The 16237-nt window shown below is 47.8% G+C and overlaps 3 protein-coding genes across 12 annotated transcripts in view; all 3 read right to left on the bottom strand.

The window, feature by feature from the left end:
• Positions 1–14502, bottom strand: part of LOC147635521 (uncharacterized) — a gene marked incomplete at its 5' end in the record, with an annotated part of 18638 nt that extends 4136 nt beyond the window's left edge. The window contains 2 exons of the mRNA XM_086803242.1: positions 4357–4675; positions 13566–14502. Of these exons, the coding sequence (XP_086659368.1) occupies positions 4357–4675; positions 13566–14502 (1256 nt within the window). The remainder of the gene's footprint in view (positions 1–4356; positions 4676–13565) is intronic.
• LOC147635519 (Peptidase C78, ubiquitin fold modifier-specific peptidase 1/ 2) overlaps positions 1–16237 on the bottom strand; it is a 101780-nt gene that overhangs the window by 35348 nt on the left and 50195 nt on the right. The window lies entirely within an intron of this gene.
• LOC147635520 (uncharacterized) lies at positions 14374–15609 on the bottom strand. Its single transcript, XM_086802199.1, has one exon. The coding sequence runs from the start codon at positions 15124–15126 to the stop codon at positions 14506–14508; it is 621 nt and encodes a 206-aa protein (XP_086658325.1). The 5' UTR covers positions 15127–15609; the 3' UTR covers positions 14374–14505.

The following is a 16237-nucleotide window of genomic DNA, read 5'->3' as shown; positions in this document are numbered from 1 at the left end:
CTGGTCGACTCCCAATGTAAGACCTCGAACAGGGCTCTCCAATGAGTAAGAAGTCCCATCCTCTGTGTGATCTCGATCTCAATAAGGAGAATCAACTTCTGGTGACAAAGGTTGGTCCTCCAAAATTGCAGATAGTCGGTCCATGTTGTGTGCTCTCAAGGTCATCAAACCCTTTGCTCACGATAGCTTTGATACCATGTGAGGACAAAAGAACGAAAGAACCTGATGTGCGAGATATCAGAGCAAATCAACACAGCATGAAATGGATGAATGAGTATATGTATAATGGTGAATGTAATCCAGTACAAGAAGGCCTCTGTTGTGAGGTGATTGACAGTAGTAGACCGGCGATGAAGCAAGGACGAAGCTGATGCAAGAGGCTCGATCGGTGACGAAGGCTCACGTCGAGGACAGAGGTGGCACTCCGTGAGGATGTCGAAGGCTGCAAACGCAGGACTACACAAGAGGCAGGGGCAGCATATGGAGATGCAAGTGTAAGGGTAGGGCGAGTTGCTGAACTGCTATAGCAACAAGGGCAGAGTACCGCATTGCAGAATGCTGAGGATGTATGCACGATGATGTATGCTTGCGTTGATCAATCGGGCTGCTGCATAGGTATGTTGCGCAAGAAGTAGAGCGCCTGTGCTTGATGATATATGTTGGTTCGGACTGCTGCTGAACGCAAGTTGATGAAGATCAATTGATAATGCAAGAGCGGTTGCAGTCAATGGTGAAGCAAGCAACGTGGTTGGATGGTGTGTGTGTGCTGGAGAGGAGGGCAGCACGCTTTATATAGTGCTGGCCCCCCACTAATACCAGGTCAACTTGTTGAGGGCCTTTCTGGGACCTATTTTGGGCCACCCTTTTGGGTCTGCTTTGTCACACACATGGCAGTTGCATATGCTGAGGATTGATGCCACTCATGTAATACTGTGGACTTGGCTTTCTCTTGGGAGTTATGCCACTGTGTACATGCCCAAAAATGCCTGGGGGATTGTCCATAGCAATGCTGCATTGCATAGCATCTTTATGTGCTTGCCTGCAAATTGAATTTGCATGCTCTTTTCATGCTTACCTGACCAATATGTAGTTCTGGGAAAGGGGATGCCCACCCGTGAACCGTACATGTGAACGTATCTACTGACATGGTTATGTGGCATGTGACAGGTTGGTAAGTATTGGTCAAAACCTAGCCTTAGAAACTAGCATTAATGTATAAGTGAGTGTATACACTTTATTAAGCTTTGGGCGAGACCAAACTCACTTCTAAATTATGACCAACCTTGTGTTCGCACACATAGATGTCCCGAGGTGTGGACAAAGCTCAATGCCCACCAGACCTTGCCCCCTTTGTTCAAAGAGAGCAACCAGCCATGTGTCCATCCCAACTTGCACCACAAGTCACTTTTCCTCTCTACCTGACACCCAAGGTGGACATCTCATCATCTCTCTTGTTTTTTCTTTCTCTAGAAGTTGGTGCTCTCCTCCATGAGGCTCTTTGGCTATATTTTCTACACTTTTTCCTTCCCCACACCATATCCAAGTTTGCTAATGTGTTTTCCAAGCTTCCAAGAGTGTTTCCAAGTGGTATTCACTCTCCTACACACTCCCAATGACTGAAATTCAGCAAAACAGTCTGTAAATTCTGGTCTTTTGGCTAAAAACCCAAATTCCAGCCTTCCTTTCTCAAGTTGAACCATAGGGGAAGCACTCCCAAGGTTCCCTTCATCCACTTGAAGACTTTCGTCTCATGAAGGATCGTGACAAATTGAAGATTTCAACACTTCGGATGCTTCCATCGCGAAGACTTCCGCTAGCATCGACTCTACTTGCAATTGGTAAGCTTTAATGCTCAATTATGGAAGCAAGTAGCAAGAGGGAGGAGCAGGACTCCATGTTCACATACCCTGTGTAGTGTTCTCTTGTCCTACGTGCTCTCCTGCAGATTCCTTCTACCATCTGGGGGTAGAACAATAGAGAGCAGATGGTGAGGAATAGAGGATAGTGTGAGTTGCAGATCTTCACTGACAACCATATTGTTTGCAATATTGTATTCAGCATGGAAATCTGGTCAGAAATGTCCATGACACTATGTACTTGATTCTCCCTAAATCAATAAACATTATTTGAGGGAGGAGCTAGAAGTTCGAGCTCATTGTGCGTCTCTTATAAATTGAGCAAATTACATCTTGCATTGTGCTTGTTGTCCATTTAATCTTGGTGTATTTAAGTGTATTGATTAGCATTGTGTTCAACCAAGCATTCCACACCAACTAGTGGAGTTGCAGAGTTTGTGTGTGCGTGTGTGTGTGTGTGTGTGTGTGTGTGTGTGTGTGTGAGAGAGAGAGAGAGAGGAAAGAAAGAAGAAAAGAAAGAAAGCTGTATTAACGTCTACTAGAGGCTAAACTCGACCTACGAGACAAAATCAATGTACAACTGTCAATGTCTTCTGGATGTCCAAAAAAAAGAGGACAAAATGAACATGAAATAAACTATGAAAGTACTAAGCTAGTGGGGGGGGGTGATGGATGGAGCACTACTGCTAGAGGCTCAGTATGCAACCTATATGTGTAGGGTATACAAGAATGCAATGCAGATCTGTCTAGCTCCAACCAGTACCATAATGGGGGTGTAATATGTGATACATAGGCGATGGCGAGGCAAAAATACCTCGGAGCATGATCTCCGGGTGTGAGTGTAAGTGAGCTAGCCACTCCTGGATATGGTGCTTATGTCGAGCCCGTATCTCTGTGATCTCCCTCTGATGTAGTCTGGTAGCCTGGTGCTCTCGGTCTCCATCTGTCTCGGAGATCCGCAGCGCGCTGAAGTGTAACCCCCTCCTGTGTCAAGGTAGGCACTGGGATAGATCAGTGAGCTGGAGCTAGAGCTGTCGCCTGCCTCTCCCTTGTTGAAAATATGAAAGCAAGAGCAGACTAGAAATGAAACAAGAACACAAATGAAAGACAAAGAGTTACCTTGAGATGAGTGTAGACAAGACACAAGATTGATTGATTATTGATGTGACACCTACAATATATAGGTGAGAAGTACAAGATAGAGTAGACTCACTTATGGGATAAATGTAGAGGTGCCACGTGGCAGACACTGAGATGACCAAGACTAAAAGTACTCCTAGTGAGCACTTATTTCCAACACCCTCCTTAAGTGGACACTAGGAGAAAGACAGAAAGACAAGACTAGAAGATAGACATAAAGACCTATAGACTGAGAGACAAGACATGACAGACAAAAATCCTAAGACACCCCTCCTCAAGTGATATCCTCATATGGGTCCACAAGGATAGGGACAAGATGGATCTAAAACAAGACACAGTCAGATTGATAGACAGATAGACAGACAACAGATAGACAGACAGACAAGACTAGATAGACAGAAGACTGACGTAGACAAACAGATGGACCTTGAAGACATCCCCTCCTCAAGGGCAATCTTTGCCTCTTGGGTAGGGACAAGAGAGAAGTCAAAAAAAGCATAATGAGTAAGACATAGAACCCCTTGACCTACATCATCGGTGGTCAAAGTGGTAGACAAAAAACATGAAGTAATCAGAAAGCCCACTCCTCATCATAGGAATGAACAGCAAGATCTGCTGATGTAGATGCTGCAGCAACATGGGCTGAGGTAGAGGTAGGGGCTGATGTAGAGGTTTTAGAGTAGCAGTCCTTCTCCCGGTGATTATCACGGCCACAAATGGTGCATGGATGAGCCTAATGAGATCATAAGTGCAATCTTGGAGTTTTTAGAGCGGGGTCCAAACAGGGTATCCAAAGTAATCCATGCTCGAGAAGCAGACTGTATGTCGGAGATGTGATGAATGTAATCATCTCCAAGACCGAGCAAGATGATAGCATAGGCTTTGTCATTCTTGGCAGTTGGAGCATAAGTGATAACTTGCTCAATGTCGGAATCTTCGGGAGCAGCATGGTGAACAACGTCCCAAAGACTTTCTTTCATAAGATGGCACTTGATTTTGATTTGCCAAGTATGAAAGTTGGAGCCATTGAATTTGTCGATAGACATGAGAGAATGAGTAGAAGAGGCCATGTGGGAAGGTCTTACCTCTTGCTAAAATGCAAGGGCAGTGTCTATTCCCTTACAAGATTGCAGAAATGAATGAAAGAAGAGATCCAAACTGTTTTTAGAAGCCGGCTCTCTCACCACTTGTCAAGGCCATAGCATGTGACAGCCCATCGAAGCATGAGGAACTAGTAGTTTGCAGATATGAGGATAAGAAAAGGACTGACCAGCATACTGAAGGAGACAATGCACAGTACCTTGTAGATTCTTCAAGAGGAAGCGATGGCAGAACTGAACTGCCTTTAGATGATGCGCACCCTTGAGTCGATGAAGAAGGCAGCCAAAGGAGAGCTGCAACAGTACAGCGGGCAGCAGCAGCTCCAAGAAAACGAGAGAAGTACGCAGCAGATATGGAGTGATGCGTAGCCTGTAGATGAAGAAACACCGCCTCCAGCAGATAGACGTAGGCTGCTGCAGAGGTGTAATACAGCTCCTGTGAATAAGCAGTACAAGTGCTGCTCATCCAGAGAGGGAGGCCGACAGTAGCTGCAGGTATGGCCGACAGAAGCTGTAGGAATGGAGTGATGCGCAACCTGTAGAGGATGAAGCGCCAACAGCAGCAGAAGGTTGCGCAGCCTGTAGATGAAGAAACACCAACAGCAGCAACTGGAAAACAGGCCGGCGCAGGGCGGACAGCAAAAAAATTGGCGCAGAAAGTTCAGGCCGGCGCAGCCTGTGCAGAATGTGAATAGGCTGGTCCTACAAGTTGGTGGCCTGAAGCTATGGCGGGCAACACAGGGCAGGAGCAGCCTACTCTGATACCATGTTGAAAATATGAAAGCAAGAGCAGACTAGAAATGAAACAAGAACACAAATGAAAGACAAAGAGTTACCTTGAGATGAGTGTAGACAAGACACAAGATTGATTGATTATTGATGTGACACCTACAATATATAGGTGAGAAGTACAAGATAGAGTAGACTCACTTATGGGATAAATGTAGAGGTGCCACGTGGCAGACACTGAGATGACCAAGACTAAAAGTACTCCTAGTGAGCACTTATTTCCAACATCCCTGTGGTATGAGTCCGTAGCAGTGTCTCTCTGTGGCGCTGTGTCTCTAGCAAGAACTGGCCAAGTCTGCACTGGTCTGCGGACTTCATGATCTGGCGGAGTGAGGGATGTCCACTGAAGATGGTGGTGTATCTCTCTCTAATGACACTATATGCTCTACATCTGCATACATAATGCTCCTCACTCTCCACCTCCTCTTGGCATAGTCTGCATATCCTCTCTACTCTGGGGATCCGTGCTGCCCTACCTGCCTCAATCTCAAACTGGTGTGATGACACTCTGAGCTGGCCAATCGCCACTCGGGCACTGTGAGGCATGTACACATCCATGTATCCAGGTCTCTGTATGAATCCATCCGCTGAGATATGCATAAACTGATCTTTGTAGTATAGCATCTTCGGCGGTAGACGCTGACTGGGTGTAATCCAAGTCTCTTGAGTGTATCGCTGCCATAAATCCTGCCAGAGGACTCTGTTCCTCTCACTGAGAGAGCTGGATGTGTGGTGCATGTATATCATACTGGAAAGGTGACAGGTGATCTATGTCGAGACCATGCTGAGTGAGCCATTGTATCATATGTGAATACCATGAGCTCCTATCTCCACTCTCTGTGAGCTGCCTGGACGCCTCAAAAGCTCTATGTGAGAGTCGATCTGATGGCATATCTCTGATCCTCTATATGAAGCAGATCGCCTGGAAGAGGTCCTCGACTAGCATAGGAGGTGCAGCAAACTCCGTCCGGACAATGTCATGTGGGACGAAGGGTTTGCTGCGGATCATCCGTGAGAGCATGAGAATCTGAGGCCTCTCTATCTGAGACCATGTGGAGGTGGCGAGCCCAGGTGCCCATACTGCTGCAGCATACATCAAAGCAGGGGTGACTAGTGTGTCAAACAACCACCCCTTCGTGCGGGGCTCCTGGAAGTGTGCCTGGTGACACTGTCTCTCTAGCATGGCCAGAGCTGCATACCCTCGTGTGAGTCTATCCCTGGTTGCCTGTGCCATAGTAAATCTTCCTGGCGGAGTCGTAAATGGGAGATGGTGCTGTAGTCCCATCCGCGACTCAGAGACCAAAATAATATCATCTGCATATAGCATAATGTGGACTGTGGTACCTGAGATGTCTACCCCCTCCCCACCACCGTGACCAATGAAGTCAACCACCTCATCGATGTATAGCCCAAATAGTGTAGGAAAGAGTGGGCATCCTTGCTTCACACCTATGGTGCTAGCAATAACATCAGATAGCTCCCCGGGGCATCGTATGCGCCCGAGGACCTGCTCATATAAAGCATAGATGCCCCAAACCATCTCTGATGGGATCCCCAATGACTGTAGGCGCTGGAAGAGTCTCTCTCATGGCACCGTGTCAAATGCTTTGCGGAAATCCACAAAGCAGCAGTATAATCTCTTCTCCCGCGCCCTAGCCAGGTCAATCAGACATCTCAGAGTGAATATATGGTCAATAGTGGAGAAAGCTCGTCGGAATCCAGCCTGCCCTGGTGCTCGCAATCCCTCCTTCTCTGCATATGAGCTCAACTCTGCCTCAAGCACTGCGCCATAAAGTTTGGCCAATGTATGACCAATCATGATAGTCTTGTAGTTGCTAGGGTCTAGCATGTCTCCCGCTTTGTGGAGAGGCACAATGGTGTGCATAGTCCACTCAGCTGGTAGGCCCTCCACTAGTGCCCTATTAAAGAGGTTAGCAACAAAGGGTCCCAGTGTGTCAACTGCAGAAATAAGATGCTCACTCTATATACCTTTGTGGTCAACCAATCTCCCATGCCCGGCGGATAGCTCTCTCTACCATTAAAGAAAGTAGAGGTGGTAGGGCGGGACTCCTGTGGCTGTGGTATGGGCAGCTGCTGAGGGATATGGTAGAGGCTCTTTGCATGTGTGTGCCATGTGTGTGGATCCTCAATCGGGGTACGAGGGTGAGGCTCTCTCCTGCGCCATGCAGTGGCTGCATCTCTGCTCATGAGTAGGTGGTATATATCCCAGTACTGTGCCTCCTCATATGCACGCCTCCTACGGCATGTGAGGGTCCTCATCTGTCGGCTCGCCTATCTCTGTGTAATGGTCCCCAATGCTCTATGGGCACGGAGGTGTCTATATAGGTCTCTGCACTCATCATCATACCACCGATTCTGGGGCATGCTTCCAGATCTATCTGTGTGTGCAATGTGTGTATGATGGGGGAACCTGCGGGTGGCGGCCGTATGTAGTAGAGATGACAGCTGGGTGGTGAGTGTGTCTAGAGGTGACAGGGGATCCATTTGGAGTAGCCCGTCATATACATGATGCTCATATATGTCTACCAAGTCATGGGTGAAGTAGAAAGTTGGATGCGATGCCTGTGTGTATATGATTATTTATGTGCAGACCAGCAGAGTCGGCCAGTGACAGTAAGAGGTACGTGTGATCCGCACCAATAGGACAGGGGGGGATGGTGAAAGATGTCACTGCCTGTGTGGTCTCGATGGACCGCATGTTGTAGTCCACTGTGCTACCCCCCCCCCCCCCCCCCCCCCCCCCCGGGATCGTGGAAAGCATGTCAGTGCACCAGAATCCTGCCACTGTCTCATTCCGTTATAAATAACGAGATGCTGTCGGGCTCCCAGCTCAAGTAAGTGATGACCATATCTGGTGTTATCCAGCCCCATGTCCTCTAACACCCTGCAAGCTCCCGTGTCCTCGACCTTGTCATGTGCACAGTGTGTATCTACCGTGTGCTACACGCACACAAGACTAGCTTTGAGGTTTGGGGAAGCTTGGAGCTAGGCAGGCTGATTGGCGAGCTGAGTTAGGGATAGACTAACGGGCGGGCGCCCAAGTGTGGACGCCCAATGACCGGCCAAGAGCCTATAAAAGGGTGGCCAAGGTTAGTCATTAGTCATATAGAGTCTCGCGTGATTTGTGAGAGCTCTATGGTCTGGAGCCTGGATCTAGTGCAGACGTGCACCTGCTTTACGCAACCGAGGCCGGCAGCAATCTCGAGGCCCGCGAGGGTAGCTTCGTGGCAGTATGGGACGTCGCGAGGTAGAGATTGGTCGGTACGTCAGCCTAGTTAGCTCAGCTCATGGCTCGGTGGGGACAGCCAAGTCTGTGGGCTTGCCCACGACTGTCGAGGTTGGGAGGTGAGTCAGGCATGCATCCCCTTCTTGTTTATTTGTTTGTTTGCAGGTTTCAAGTCTCGAACCAGGAGCGTTCTACGAGGAGATCCGGTGGGGTTTTGACAGTGGTATCCGAGCGTGCCTCGTGAACGAGCAAGTCGCTAGGTAGAGAAGATGAGGTCGAAGAAAGGTATGTGTTCAAGAAGCTTGCTGTTTTATTTATGCATGCTGCTGTTTTTTCATATAGTATGTACTTTTTCATCAAAGAAACCCGTGATGAGGGTGTAGGTAGATGGTAGGGTTGTTTTGCTTTGCAAGAAGAAGGCTGAAGATGCTTGTGCACTTGCATGAACAAGTCGAGTGAGAAAACAGAAAAAAAAAAAGCATGTTTGCTTTTTGTTGAACGCGAGAGAGAGAGAGAGCGAGCGAGAGGTGTGAACGCTGGCGGGCGTTGGCGTGCTGGACATGGGCTACCGGAAGCTGTAGGCGGGCAAGCATGTAAGCAGCCAAGCCTATGCAGGCGGCCAGACTGGCAACCGGCCAAGCCTACGTAGGCGGCCCTACTGGCAGGCGCCTAGGCCTACGTAGCCAGGCGGCCACGCCTGCGCAAGCGGCCAAGCCCAGGCATAGGCTGGCGCAGGCCGACGCAGGCCACCTGAGCGAACGCAGGCGCCGGCACAAACACATCCGATAGCAACGCAGGCGACGGCAGCATACCGGCGCGGCGGCGCTAAATCCAGGGGGAAAACAAAAAAAACCAAAAAAAACCAAAAAAAAACCAGAAAAAGCATTCCCTGATTTGGGTGCTTTTGTTTTTTTTTTCTAGATTAAACTTTTTTTTTATAAAAGAGTTAGAGGTCCCTAAGGTTTAAAGGTGTTTTTTTTAAGAAAACGGAATATATATATATATATATATATATATATTAACACAAAAGCAAAAGCTCAAGTTGCTTTTGGGGAAGGTTATATAAACCCCTTAAGTGGGCTTCTTGCCACACATCTCTCAAGTTTTCAAGCTCTCAAGCTCTCAAGTTCTCTAGCACTTTTCTTGTGCAAGATCGAATTTTCTCTCCACTTGCCCTCTTCACGATGTCGACCCAAGAATCGGAGTTGGAGCCCCTTGTCGAACGCGAAGGCTTGCCGGCTATGGCAGATACCGATGCCGATCTTTTTGACGATTATGTGTCAAAATCTGATTTCCAAGAGTTCAAAGTAGCTCTTGAAGCTTCTTCTTCGGAACGTCAGGCACAAATCGCCGCCCAGATGTAAGCTTTGCAGAACTCCATCTCTCTCTTGACCACTACCCTATCTACTCTTTCGAGTATGGATACCTTCGCCTCTGCTTTAGGCCCCAATATTACTCCGGAATAGTTCGGGGGCGAGTAAAAGCAGCGTACCAAGGATAAAAATAACAAATGCAAAACATTGGACGAGGCCATTCATTCAGCTCGTATCTATGACGATACAATGGTCTTTTCCAAGTCTAAACCCGTTACCGAGCATGGGGAACAAGCATAAAAGAAAGTTATCCGCACCTATGGCTAACACGAGGACCAACCTTCAAAGAATCCGGACCTCTTGTAAATACAGTTGATTTTGAAAATATAATGGATTCTTCTTTGTATACCGCTTTCCATTGTGTATTGATTCCACTTTCTTCATTTCTCATACCTTCCATGGATGTCAATGAATTATTAAGTGTATTTGAAAGCAAAGAATTACAGAAGATACTTGATTCGTTTCAAGATGTATTTCCTAAGGAACTGCCATCGGGTTTACCACCTGAAAGGGCAGTAGATCATCGTATTGACTTGATCCCTGGTGCTCATCCTGTCAGTATTCCACCTTACAGGATGAACCAAGCTGAGGAAGATGAGTTGGCTAAACAACTCGAAGATTATTTGAGGATGGACCAAATCCGTCCAAGTAAATCACCTTGGGATGCACCTCTGTTGCTTAGGAGAAAGAAGGACAACACCTGGAGAATGTGTATAGATTACAAGAGATTGAACAAACTAACAATTAAGAACCGTTATCCTCTCCCTAGATCAGATGACTTGATTGACCGGTTAACAAGAGCGAAATATTTCACGAAGATAGATTTACGTACTGGCTATCACCAGATACGTGTTCATGAAAGGCATGTCAAAAGAACCGCCTTTCGGACTAGGTATGGCCATTACGTGTTTCTCGTATTACCTTTTGGGTTAACCAATGCTCCAACCACTTTCCAACAAATGACGAACGATCTTTTTCGTGAACATTTGGAAAAATTTGTGGTGGTGTTCCTAGATGATATTTTGATATATAGTCGTACTCTTGAGGATCATGTTAGACCCCTCACGATTGTCTTATCTATTTTAAGACAGAATCGACTATATGCTAAATTAAGTAAATGTGAGTTTTTAATGACAGAAATCATTTACTTGGGACACAAGATCACTAGAGATGGATTGAGCATTGACTATGACCGAGTTCAAAAGGTTCTGGACTGGCCTATACCGCGAACAGTGAAACAACTTCGTTCTTTTCTCGGTTTTGTTGTTTTTCTTCGGAAATCTATGCGGGAGTACTCTCAGCTCACACTACCGATGACTAACTTATTGAAAGGTCGTGGACGTAAGTCAAATCAGCCTATCACTTGGAATAACGATTTGGATATGGCCTTCAGACTTTTGAAAGATAAAGTCAAGGAAGTACCTATCTTGGCATTACCTGATCCTAGTCGGCCTTATGTTCTTGAAACTGATGCCAGTGACTATGCCATCGGGGCTGCTCTATTTCAAGATGGTAGACCGGTTGCCTTTGAAAGTAAAAAGCTAGACACTCAATCTCGTTGGCCAACCCTTGAGAAGGAGCTTTATGCTGTGATTCATGCTCTCAAGGTTTGGAGACATTATTTATATGGCTCCAAGTTTGTGGTATTGACTAATCATCAGTCAATCAAGTATGTGTGATGCGGATGATTTGAGAGGAAGGAACGCTCGTTGGGCTGAGTTAATGCACGATTTTGATTTTGAGATTCGTTATCGGAAAGGGTCCATGAATAGTGTTGCAGATGCGCTTAGTCGAATTAGAGAGGTGAATACTTTGTCGTTCACCGAGATTTCTACCGACTTATTTCAGTCATTGAGAGGGCTTTGCAGGACTGATAGTTATTTTGGTCCATTTTGGCAGAAGATCCAGGACGGGAGCTCATTACCTGTGACTCGAATGTTGAGGCCGTGGGCCTGCCTCATCTTCTCCTCCTCAATGCTTTACGGATGTTCTTCTTCACCACTTCAACCCATCGTGACTGCTTGGCTTCGAGTTCTCCCTCCATGTCCTTTGTGATCTCCTTGGAGATCTCTTCTTTGATGGCCGTGAGAGTGTTGTCATTAATCTCCCCTTCTTCCTTCCCGGTGATCTTGACGGCTACCAGTTCCACTTTCAATGCACTCACCTCCTCCTTGAGTGCCGTGTTCTCTTGTTCAAGGTCCGTGACCCGTGCTTCGAGGGCCATGATATGCCGGTGTAATTTGTTCTCCACCTCATTGAGGTTGGAATCAGATGTCTTCTTGTTCTCCTTGATTAGTGCCTTCATTACCGTCTCGAGGGTCTCGAGCTTCTCTTGGAGACTCAGAGCCATTCCTCGAGATTACTCTGCAGTGCTTCCCATAGGCAGGAAGTAGAGAGAGAGAGAGAGAGAGAGAGAGAGAGAGAGAGAGAGAGAGAGAGATGAAATGAAATGAAATGATATATTAACGTCCTCAAAAGGCCAAAATGACCTATGAGACCAAAAAGGTTACAACAATTGGTGGATCTAATACAATGTCTGTGTAAGAAAAGCTAAAACAACTAAACAACTAACTGAAACTGAAACAACAACTATGAGGAAAAGTAAGGTACTAGGAGCTCCTAATGGATAACATCTGGGAAGAAAAACTCCAACAACAAAGGTAAGCATCATATACATCACTATCCAAAGATGTCTCTCATCGGTCGATGGCGGATATCCTCAATGTCCTCCATGGTGAGTACTCTGACTGGACGTCTCCTATGCCGTTCTAGTATGGTCCTGATCCTCGATTGTAGTCTCCACCGGTGCCGGGATGGACCTCTCATCTTGAGGCGCCTAGACCGCCCTTGCTCTATGGCCCGATCAATCAGTGTACCTCTGGTGCGGCTATACTCTGGGGCTAGCTGCAATGCCTGTTGGCCTAACTGCTCAATCTCTGGTCGAAAGAAGTCTGTAATCTGCCTCTATAGGTGTCTCTCCCTCTCTGATCCCCTCCCTCTCAAGAGACCCTCTCTGTGTCTGAGCAGCTCCAGCAAGTATAATCCGAGGCATCTCTGATCCTGGTATCTCATGACTCTGGAAAGTGGTCCAAAACCCTCTCTGAACAGGCAGTGAAAACGGCCTCGTATCTCATAATATACTGGACAGTGACATATGTAATGTAACTCTGTCTCTGGCTCCATCTGGCACAACTGACAAATCCTAGCCTCAACTGGTACTCCTCTGAATCTGTCAGTCTCAATCTCTAGCTGGTGTGAGGATGTGCGCATCTGACCAATAGCACACCGTACCCCATGAGAAAGATGAGTATCCATGTAGCTGGGTCTAATCACAAACCCATCCTCCGTGAGCTGGAGAAGATGATCTCTATAGAAAGCCATCTTCGTACCAAGCTCGTGTGTCGGCTGTATCCATGTCCTCCTAGTGTCCAGCTGAGTCAAGTTCGGCCTGATAAGTCTGGTAATCTCTGCCTGTGTGAGAAATGAAATGAAATGAAATGTTATATTAACGTCTTCAAAAGGCCAAAGTGACCTATGAGACCAAAGTTACAACCATGTGACATCTGATACACTGTCTGGAAAAGAAAAGAAAGAACTAAGTATCTAGCCCCACAATACATCAGTAGGGGGGGCATCCGGAAGCAGCAACTAGGGAGAGTGGGAAGCTAATGCTACTAGTCAAAATGGGGTACATGAGTACATGGATACATGAATACATGAATATGGGGGAGTACAAAAGTGACAGTGAGTACAACAGTATATGGCTGGAGTCGTAATCATCCTAGGAGCTCTAGCATGGGTCTCTGCCGGATGGCCTGGATATCTGCCATAGTGAGATGCCTGGTCAGGCGAGCCCGATGCCTCGCAAAGATGCTCTGAATCCTCCGGTGTAGGCACCGTCTCTGATGTGAGGATCCGCGAACCCTCGGACGTCTGCCCAACTGGATAGCTCTCTCAACTAGAGTCCCACGGGGTGCTCGCTGCTGGGCTGTCGGCTATGTGTCCTCCCGGGTAGTCCCTCTAAAGAAGTCAGTAATCTGTCTTTGTGTGGACTCCCTGCCAGTCGGGCGTCTGCTCTCTGCGGTGTATACTCCATCAGTCTCTCTACAGAAGGTATATCTCGGGTGATAGGAGGACTGCCCAACCTGGTGGGTACTGTAGTGGAAATCCACCGTAAAGGAGAGAAGTGCATGATCCACCGTAACTCCGATGGGCCTAGGGCCAATCGCAAAATCCTGGATACTCGGGATGAAGGTTGGCGAGGCTAAAACATAATCCACTGTGCTGGCCCCATGTCTGTGTGGAAAGCAAGTAAAGCCACTGGCAAGTGGATACCTCTCTAGGCCATTTAAAATGGCCAGCCCATGTGCAGTCCCTATCTCCAAGAGGTATCTCCCATACTCAGTACACTCCACCTCATCCTGTGATCTCCGGGTCAAACACATCTCCTCCACATCTATCTCTCTCAACATCTCCTCCGAAGTGTCAAAGGAGGAGGTCTGGTATTGAGCCGTTCGAGCATTAAAGTCCCCAAGTATGATAACATCTCCCTCCCTGGAGAACTCCCATATGTCCTCATCTAGAATCATATATGGAGATTGCCCCTTGGGCGCTGCATAATGAGATGTGCTGGGTGGAAAGTAACATATAGCAATGTATAGGTGTCTACCCTCATCTGCCCTCACTCTGACCCACATGTACCTCGCGCTCTCATCACGGCGCATAACATGGATGAGTGGCTGAAGCTCCTCTCTAAAAAGAACTGCAACTCCTCCAGATCCGCGACCACCATGCTTCGAACGGGCCTCATGTCTACAAGTCGTCTCCCATCTGTATCCCGCCACTCTGGGTAACGTGCTGCCTGGGGCCTGATGTGTCTCCGAGCAGAAGATGATGTCCCTATCTCTGAAGCTGTCCTCAAAGGCCCCCACATCCAGTCTCAATGCTCCGTTGCAGTTCCATACTGCAAGTCTCAGACTGGTACCATAGGTCTCGCACCGTCAGGTGGTGCGTCTCTCTAGTATCACCACTCTGCCTCCTCTGTAAAATGCTAGCTTCCCTTTTTCTCTGGCTGCCCTAATCTCCAGCATGCACTCCCTCATATGTGCTAGCTGTGCCAAGGTGAGGTCATCTCCTAAAAAGACGCCCATTTTCTTAAGGGCGGAGCGCTTGGCCAAGAAATCCTTCTTGGCCTCCAAGGTGGGAAAGCGTAAAATGAGAGCTCTCTCCTTCGAGCTCTCTCCTCCATTCTTGTCTTTCTTGCCCACACTCCAAGCCCCCGTGTGTGTAGGCCTCGAAATGCCCATGCGTGTGTATAAATCTTTGGCTTCCTCCTCTACATTGTCACTGTCCTTAAACCCCGTGATCCGCACATGAAGTTCCCTTGTCTTTCTTCTTTGTTCCTCCTCAATGGTTAGGTTAATAATCTTCGAGGTAGATCTGCTTTCAGCCTCCTTGTTCTTACCTTTCTTGACCACTTCTATCCATTTCTCCGCTTTATCTACTTGCTTTTGCGTCTTCGTGAGCACGTCCACCCACGAGGAGGTCTCCCGGGCTTTCTTTTCTTCTCCCTCTTGAAGTGTTCTCACTTGGGCCTTGATGGTGTTCAGCTCCTCCATCATGACGGGCTGAATTTCACCTTCCTCGAGCTTATGTTGAGCATGTGCTTCTTCTATCTCTATTTTGAGATTTGCGATCTCTGCATCTTGGGCTGCTATCTACGCTTCAAGCTTCTTGACTTTGTCAAGAAGGCTCCGGTTGACCATATTAATTGCATTGTCCGTCTCTTTCTTGTGTTGTTGGATGGCTGCCTTGATCAGGTCTTCAATGTCGATCCTCGCCATCTTGTCTTGGGCTGAAAAAGGCTGGTTTCGGGTTAAAAATTAATTAACCCTTGGCCATAGGAAGAGCTATGTGCTTGTCTGCAGCGCTTCCCACACAGAGAGAGGCCAGAGGGGGCTGTTGCGAAGAGAGAGAAAGATAGGCAGCAGGCAGGGGGGAGAGAGAGAGAGAGAAAGAGAGTTATGTTGCTGCCTTGGGGGCCTGAGCAAGGGTGGGTGGGAAAAGGGGGGCGACACAGATTCGAAACAGCAGGCGGGAGGGAGGCGACAGGGGTTCGAAGCGAGAGAGGAGGGCGACACAAATTCGAAACGCGACACAAATTCGAAACAGCAGGCGGGAGGGAGGCGACCGGGGTTCGAAGCGAGAGAGGGGAGCGACACAGATTCGAAACGCGACACAAATTCGAAACAGCAGGCGGGAGGGAGGAGACGGGGGTTCGAAGCGAGAGGGGGGAGGCGACACAGATTCGAAACAGCAGGCGGGAGGGAGGCGACGGGGGTTCAAAGCGCGAGAGACAGAGAGAGAGAGAGACAGAGTATCTCTGAGAGAGAGGGAGGGTGCACCTAGGGACTCGGGAGTACTGAAATGGAGGTAGCTTGTCCATACTAAAGCCATGCAGTTGGAACCAAGATGTCATCTGTGCATACCAACATGATCCGTCTCCCAAACTCCAGGGCTAAGCGAGCATATCTGTCTCTAGGGAGAGCCCAAGTGCTATGTATAAAAGAGACTGATCGAGTGAGTGCCTCTACTACCAATGGGGGGGGCAACCATCTCTGCACGGATAATATCATGTGGTACGGAGGCCTTGGCACTAATCATCCGGGAAATCATAGAAACCAAGGACCTCTCCATACATCTCCATCCATCAGTGCTACCAGCTCAGCTGTG

This window comes from Cibotium barometz, chromosome 9 (assembly GCF_041138505.1).
Source record: "Cibotium barometz isolate CiBa-2024 chromosome 9, ASM4113850v1, whole genome shotgun sequence".
NCBI lineage: Eukaryota > Viridiplantae > Streptophyta > Polypodiopsida > Cyatheales > Cibotiaceae > Cibotium > Cibotium barometz.
Note: the sequence above shows the minus strand (reverse complement) of the source record. Positions and strands in the feature narration are given on the sequence as shown.